General features: G+C 43.6%; 1 protein-coding gene across 1 annotated transcript; it reads right to left on the bottom strand.

Annotated features, from left to right (window-relative positions):
• Positions 1–2,199: 2,199 nt before the first annotated feature.
• LOC125529514 lies at positions 2,200–3,020 on the bottom strand. Its single transcript, XM_048693924.1, has one exon. The coding sequence runs from the start codon at positions 2,976–2,978 to the stop codon at positions 2,409–2,411; it is 570 nt and encodes a 189-aa protein (XP_048549881.1). The 5' UTR covers positions 2,979–3,020; the 3' UTR covers positions 2,200–2,408.
• Between the last annotated feature and the right edge of the window lie 5,429 nt (positions 3,021–8,449).

Below are 8,449 nucleotides of genomic sequence, written 5' to 3'. Positions count from 1 at the left end.
GAGGCCAAAAGAGCAGCTCAGTTCTGTTGAAATTTGGCGATGGCAACTAATTCTGCTTGTATCTCTACTTCTAATGGAGCAGTTGGTAGCCTCGTACGGTTTATTTTCGTCCCACCTTTCATGGTTTTTTTGGTACCTCCTCCCACCTTCGCGGGTTTTTTTGTCCCCTCCCTCCACCTCATTGGTTTATTTTCGCGTCACCCTCTCACACAACGCAAGAAATCTGAACAGATCAAAACTTTCCATACTGACGCAAGTTATTTAGTAATGTAGAATCAATCACAAACAATCTCTAAAAATAAAATCTAAATTAATTAATCTTACCTTAAATCACTCAATCACATTAATTAAAATGCAAACATTTGATTTTCAGAAAAATCGCTCAATCACATTAACCTTACCTTAACTCACGGATGGTAATCAATCTCCAAACAAAGGAAACAATACATAGAGGGAGCAGTAAATAAACTCCCTTTCTCATGACATGTATATGATTTTCCCCTCCCTCTCCATGTCGAGCGTTCTTGATTCTCGAGACCGATGCTTGGGCTGCGTCACTGGGTGGCGACGTCATTGGTTTATTTTCGCGTCACCCTCTCACACAACGCAAGAAATCTGAACAGATCAAAACTTTCCATACTGACGCAAGTTATTTAGTAATGTAGAATCAATCACAAACAATCTCTAAAAATAAAATCTAAATTAATTAATCTTACCTTAAATCACTCAATCACATTAATTAAAATGCAAACATTTGATTTTCAGAAAAATCGCTCAATCACATTAACCTTACCTTAACTCACGGATGGTAATCAATCTCCAAACAAAGGAAACAATACATAGAGGGAGCAGTAAATAAACTCCCTTTCTCATGACATGTATATGATTTTCCCCTCCCTCTCCATGTCGAGCGTTCTTGATTCTCGAGACCGATGCTTGGGCTGCGTCACAGGGCCGCGACGGTGCCGGAGGACGAGGACGGCGACACCGGGTGCCGCGGCACCGCGTTGGCCGCGGCTGGTGAAGGGGACGAAGAAGGGCAGCTTCCAACCTCTCATGGTTTTTTTGGTACCTCCTCCCACCTTCGCTGGTTTTTTCATAGATTTTTTTGTCCCCTCCCTCCACCTCATTGGTTTATTTTCACATCACCCTCTCACACAATGAAAGAAATCTGAACAGATCAGAACTTCCCATACTGGCGCAAGTTATTTAGTAATGTAGAATCAATCACGAACAATCTCTAAAAAAATCTAAATTAATTAATCTTACCTTAAATCTCTCAATCACATTAATTAGAAAGCAAATATTTGATTTTCAAAAAAATCGCTCAATCGCATTAACCTTACCTTAACTCACGGATGGTAATCAATCTCCAAATAAAGGAAACAATATAGAGGGAGCAGTAAATAAACTCTCTTTCTCATGACATGTATATGATTTCCCCTTCCCTCTTCGTTGTCGAGCGTTCTTGATTCTCGAGACCCATGCTTGGGCTGCGTCACTAGGTCGCGACGGTGCCGGAGGACGAGGACGGCGAGGCCGGGTGCCGCGGCACTGCGTTGGCCACGACCGGTGAAGGGGGCGAAGAAGGGCGGCTTCCCTGGCCCTGGCCGTGGCCCTGGGAGTTGGTGCGGTGGAAGCGGCACTTGAAGGACCCGGCGTGCGGGGCCGGCGTGCAGACGCACTTGGAAGCGGGCCCGGGGCCCGCGCCGGACGGCGCCAACGCCGACCCAGGCCACCTCCTCCGCGTATTCTTGGAGCTGTGGCTGGCCGATTTACATGAAATTAATTCCCTCAGTTGTGGTGGCAAATATAATACACATAATCCATACTGTTATGCACTAGCGTGCGTGTGTGTGTGTGTGAAATAGATGGATTATGATCTCGTACCCAATAAGACGGATATGTGTGTGTGTGTGCTACAGAGAGAGAGAGAGAGAGAGAGAGAGAGAGAGAGAGATGGAGAGGGGGAGAGAGAGTGAGGAAGATGGAGGAAGAGAGTGTGTGTGAGGAATTGATGGTAAAAAGGTCGCCAATGTAACTTGATATGTATGAGAATATTAATATTGAACTCTTTAAGTTAATGTGGACCCGTTACAACGCACGGGGGTTCTTCTAGTTTTAGTTAAATTCTTTATGAAGTAGTAAACCAATCAGACATGCATGGTTGCTACTCATGGAAAAGACAGGGACAACAAATAGAGTAAGAAAATAACCACCTCGCTGACTAAGAAATGCAAACACAATGACGAACGAACTCCAAGGAAAATAATGGTGGAGCTCCGACAACTGCGACAAGCCGCAGCGCACGGACGGGAGCGTCCCACGACTAACAACACCACAGAGATCTAGGGCGCGCTAAGGCCGAAAGAGAAATTAAGGCAGAGGTGGCGAATTGGCGATGCATGTCACAGAAAGCGGAAGTCGAGCTTGAGGGCGTTGGGACCTTCTTGGCCGAGGTCGCGGTTGAGCTGCACCCTGGCCTGGGCGAACGCCTCCTCCTTGGTGCGATCGTCGGCGCCGCTCTCCAGCACCCTGTTGACGGCCCTGAAGATGGGCTTCCACCGCTGAGCCTCGAGGTTCACCACCCCCATCGCCCGCTTGAGCGTCTGTTGGTCGGTGGTCTCTGGGCTGTAGCGGGAGAGGACCGTAATGGCCTGCGCCATGGCTTCCTGCCGCAGCTGCAGGTCCTCGTCCCCAGCGGCGGCTATGCTGTTGCTGGCGGGGAGTACGAAGTCGACCTTGATGGTGCGACCATCATGTCTGAAGAACGAGCTGGCCTTCTCCTTGTACATCACGCTGGTCTCCTCCTTGAGCGGCTCAGCGTCGACGGCAGCTTCCGGGCACGAAGAAGAAGACGACGCCATGCAGAACTCCTGCTGCGGCAGCGGCTGGTCGTCGACCGCGACAGCGACAACACTGTTGCAGCCAGCGGCGACGCAGGAAAGGACGAGGAAGAGGAGGCGGAAGGCGGCCATGGCGAATCAAAAGGGTTGGTACGTACATCTCTTCTCCCGAGCAACGGATAAAGTATATATGGTGGGTAACAGACAAGCACACCTATCGCATTGCACAGCTGAAAGCAGCGTGATGAGTGCCAGAAGAACTCATGTGACTGATCTGATCAATTGGGTAGCTTTCTGATCAATAGCATTCTGGCTGCCAGAATTCCAGAATGCAACATGTGCTAAGTTCAAGTTGTTCACTTCCAACAATTTCCCACTTTTGTTTCACAAGGATAAAGTGACCCGGCCAATTGACTGGTCATTCTCTTATTTGCTTAGTAATGGTAGTAATTCAGTACCATTACTAAAGCACGCCCATCGCATTGCACAACTGAAAGCGGAAGACGTGCAAAACAAAGCATGTGACTGATCTAATCAATTGGGCGGCTTTTTGACCGATTTGGCGCCCATATTCAAACCTCTTTGGGAGAGAAGCCGTGCAGAACGAGAGTAGAATAGTACGTACTAAGTACAAGTTTGTTTACGTCCAACAACTTCCAGCTTTTGCTTCACGAGGATGTGATCAGAGGACTACCGAGATGATAAACTGACCCGGCCGGTTGACTGGTTCCTCTCTCATTTGCTTCCGTGATGGTCATAACAAATACATAAATGTGATGGAACCAGTCTTCTTTCGTGTGTATTTGTGTCTCTGTTCTTATACAAATCAGGACTAAAGGCCCTCCACATGGCCGCTGCCTGTATGTCCACCTTTAGTCCGGTACGAAAGGAAATTTTATGTTTTTTTTTTGATTTTTTTATTTTTAAATTTCTGAATTATTTTAACCTCTAATCTCTAATCACTCCTCATCACTGCTCAATTTAACCTTTAATCTCTAATCACCCCTCATCATTTCAAATCATCTAACTTCCCGAATGGTCACCCATCCTCTCACTACTATCTCTAATCACCCCTCATCATTCCAAATCATCTAACTTCCCGAACGGTCACCCATCCTCTCACTACTCCAGCCTGAGCACGCTTAACTTCCGGGTTCTATTCTTCCTCGTTTCCAAGTCTGCACTTGTTGTTTTCCTGACAATAGTTAGATGTCAATCCTATTAACCCTCGGGAATTTAGCTTGAGCATGTAGTCACACATTTCACTGTTTGAGTTTGAAACTACTGTTCTAACAAACAATAATTATTTAGTAACACTAATATTTCTTGAATAAGTAGTTTGACCACAGTTTGACCCTAGTTTGACCAGATTTGACCAAAATTCAAAAAAACTAAAATAATTATTTAGTAACACTAATATTTCTTGAATAAGTAGTTTGACCACAGTTTGACCCTAGTTTGACCAGATTTGACCAAAATTCAAAAAAACTAAAATAATTATTTAGTAACACTAATATTCTTGAATAATTATTTAGTAACACTAATACTTCTTAAATAAGTAGTTTGACCAGATTTAACAAAAATTAAAAAAAAAACTGAAATTTGAGCATAACTTTTTTCCTTTTAGAATTTGAGGATTTTCGTTCTGAACATTTTGATATATTATACGTTTTTTTCCGACATCTTATGCAAAAGTTATAGCCGTTTTACATTTTCCATATATTTTTTGCAAAACATGTCCAAATTTAAGTTTTTAAATTTTCCTTACTAGTAGATGTAGTAATATAACTACCTCTCAAAGGATTTTAATTTTTGAAACATTTTGATATATTATACGTTTTTTTCTAACATCGTATGCGAAAGTTATAGCCGTTTTATATTTCCTTACACTATTTGCAAAACATGTCCAAATTTAAGTTTTTAAATTTTCCTAACTAGTAGATGTAGTAACATAACTACATCTCGAAGGATTTTAATTTTTGAAGTTTTTATCATTTTCTTTTGCTTTTTACAAAATTGAAAAAGCGATCCATGGGGGGGGGTTGAGTTTCAAAATAGCGCACGAACCGGGACCAATGCTCACATTAGTCCCGGTTCTTGACTGAACCGGGACTAATGGGCTGACCCGGCCTGGACCTTTGCCCCCTTTTCTACTAGTGTTAGGTTGGATTCTTCAATTCTACGTTTCACTTCATGAGCGGCGGTTGTTCACTTCCAACAACTTCCAGCTTTAGTTGCACAAGGATGTGAGACGCAAACTCCTTTTGCGCGTTAGCGGCACCTACCAGTGAAGAATCCGTGGTTCATTGCATGCTTTAATATTCACGCGCTCGTTAGTTTTTCCTTCTCGTTTTTTGATATACGAAATGAATGTCCTGACCCACGTTTTGGGTACCGAGCGAAATTTCGTGATCTCGCACGGTTACCGTTTCCCCTCGAGAAACACTCGTACCGAGCAAAATATCTCGAATATTTTGAAAATTTTGAATTCAAACGCTTATTGTAGGATTAAATAGCCACCATCTCTTCTATAAAAACAAGACAGGTAGTGGGCTAGTGGCAAAGGCATCCGTTCGTTATTAGCTAGTCGTGGGTTCGAGTCTGCCCTCTAGCATTTGTTTTCTTTTTTACGAAGCAAAAGTTCAAAAATGCTGAAGCATCCAGGGATCGTTCGCGAAGTAGGAAATTCTAGAGTCAAATACATATATATATAATTCTGTCTTGGCTAAACTAAATCATTCATATCTTTGAAGCCATAAGTTTGTTTTTAAAATAATTTATATATTTGAACTCCTGGCACCAATACCTTTAGAACTAGGCCAATCTTGGATATATTTACACGTTTAAATTTCAAAACTTCACTTTTTTATGTGAAACAAATATTTATCACTGGAAAAATATATAATAGATTTGATTTTTGTGAAACAAGCCAATGAAAAGTGAAATGTAGTTTCTGAATTGTGAAATAGTGACTACAGAAATCACATCTTTTTCTTTTGCACTTACTTATGTGAAATGACATATTTCACATTTTTGAGTTAAGTTGTTCCACAATCATACATTATAATTTTTCTTTATGTAGTTATTATTTCACAATTTAGAAATATGCTACTGGCTTAGTTCACAAAAATCACATCTTTTTAATTGTACATTAGTGAAATGACACATTTACACACTTTTGAAACACATTGTTTCATATTTTCAAATAATCAGTTTCACAATCATACATTACAATTTCACTTTCCGTAGTTATTATTTCACAATTCAGAAATATGTTATTGGCTTAGTTCACAAAAATCACATCTTTTCAATTGTACATTTATGAAATGACACATCTGTCCTCATTCTGTTTCTAAGTTGGTTTCCCTACCTATCGCCGACGCCCCCGCTGCTAATGAATAATACCTTAGCTGCTGCAAATGCCGATGACTGCCAATGTTTTGAACCAGTAGAAATAAAATATCTGTTAGCAGGGAGAAGGCAAATAAATAACATATGAAATAATCTTAGTGAGATTGCCTGAACTTCAGATATTAGTGGATCATAGAAAACATCCTAGAAAAGTTCACAAGGTATTGCTTTGTAGAAATTTCTTATAATCATTTCATCAATGAATTTTCTCTTGTGTGGAAGGAACATATACCGGGCCTCATGAGATACCGAGAAAAACAGAATCACAAGTATCAATTTGGAGGATCAGAGAGATACAGAGAGTGAGAAAGATACATGGTGAAAGTTAACCGGCTTGATGGCGAGGGCCTCATAGTATGGGTGGCCAGCGTCGAAGTGGGGGATCAGAGTCGGCGGTGACGGAAGCCGAGTTCAGTGGCGATGGCGGAGGAGCGGAGGATCGGCGGTAGAGGTCGACTGCAGCGGGCGGCGACAGGAGATTGGAGCGGCGACGGAGTGGAGGATAAGCAAGCGACGGTGGCAGCCCGTATTGGCACATTCGCTGGGCAGCACAGAAGGAGCGGGCGGTGGCAGATGCCGACTGGAGCAGGCGGCGACGGTGATTGGAGCGGCGGCGGAGCGAAGGATTGGCAGGCGGTGGTGGCAGCTCTTGCTGGCACGTCCGTTGGGCAGCACAGAAGGAGCGGGCGGCGCACAAGAGGAGAGGGCGGAGGATACACAGGAGGAGCGGACAGAAATCATGGTTCGTTCGTGTGGAGTAGTTTTTTAATTGAAGGGGCATGTACTATTAGTCGATGGATTTAGTGGCTTGCTAGCGTTAAAAACAGACAGACCATAGACCATTAGTTCATGTGATTAGGCGGCTGAGATGATGATTTGGATCTGCCCTTCTCGTACTTTTATAGCGGTAGTGATGACGTCAAGCCACCATTATCGCGAGAGGAAAGGGTGAGATCCGGTGGAACGTCTCCTTGGGCACCTCTAGACCTGAGGAAATGCAATGTGGATCTTTTATATTTTTCTCCAGATTAACATGGGAACTTGAGCCGAATGCCTATGTATCCAGAAGCTTGAGCTATGTATGAATAATAATAACACAAAGCGACAAAATGATCATCTTATCCTTAACGTGTCAAGATGTCATGAGTTTTTATCTGTTTGATGAAAAAAAAACACATTTTGTCTGCCTGCGTGATTGGACAGATGGTTTTAGAGTTATAAAATCATAATGGAAAACAAAGCGAGCATGAACTCAATCAGCAATTTCTGTCACATAATAGTGAGTTGTTGAACTGAACGTTGGTCAAAATCTACTCGAAATAATAAAAATGCACAATGAACGGTGTACATGTATAATGCATTGAAGCTAGTAAGTAATCCTGACATGCTACATATCTGGCGGGAGGAGCCACACAGGAGGTTCGTCACCATAAACATAAACATGGTACCCCACCGACATAATTGTTGGAAATATAAGCAATTTACTGAATGATTTTATTAACAGAAATACTAGATAAAGCATGACTAATATAGTAGAGATAAAACAAGTCATGCGTTCTGACAGAGAGAAGGAAAATAGCTTCTGCATATATGACCCGTAGCCTATCATATGTAAAGCAGACAGTATAGCAAGTAGCATATATGAAGTAGAACCTAACATGTGTAGGACAAGGACTAGAACAAGGAACTGCGGCAGAACCTTTAACAGGAAAGACAAGAACACGTACGGGACAGCAGCAGCAGAAGCGCTGGACTTGGGGTCGGCGTCCTCGCCTGCCATGTCATCGAGGAGGTCGTGGACGTGGGGAAGAAGTCGTCGGCGACCGGATCATCCGTGATGAAGCAGCCAGTAGTCGCGTTGAGCGCTCCCCAAAAACCTTATCACCCTTCTCCCGTACAGGACTCAAAAGGTGCGGTTTCGGAGGCCTACTGTCCCGGTCTGCGGTGCACGCCGCAAGCCGGGATGGGGAAGATCGTAGCAGCAGCGCAGTGCTCAGGAACTTTGTGGCGAGAGGAAGGGGATCTTCTGGTGTGTCCCTCTGGAGAGGAGCGACCTCTCTTATATAGGCACAGGAGAAGGACGCGAAGAGGCTGCGGCGGGAGGTGAAGCAACGAAGGGAGATGAAGTGAACAGGCAACGGCCGAAGAGGCGCGCACATCGGCTCGGCTCATTCCCGCAACCCGCGGCGCGC

The sequence above is a fragment of the Triticum urartu genome, unplaced genomic scaffold (genome assembly GCF_003073215.2).
Source record: "Triticum urartu cultivar G1812 unplaced genomic scaffold, Tu2.1 TuUngrouped_contig_5654, whole genome shotgun sequence".
In the NCBI taxonomy this organism is placed as follows: domain Eukaryota; kingdom Viridiplantae; phylum Streptophyta; class Magnoliopsida; order Poales; family Poaceae; genus Triticum; species Triticum urartu.
The sequence above is the reverse complement of the archived record's forward strand: the minus strand, read 5'-3'. Positions and strand labels throughout refer to the sequence as shown.

Bases quoted from the DNA above. Each gene is read 5' to 3' on its own strand.
- LOC125529514 (XM_048693924.1), bottom strand. From the start codon at position 2,978: ATGGCCGCCTTCCGCCTCCTCTTCCTCGTCCTTTCCTGCGTCGCCGCT.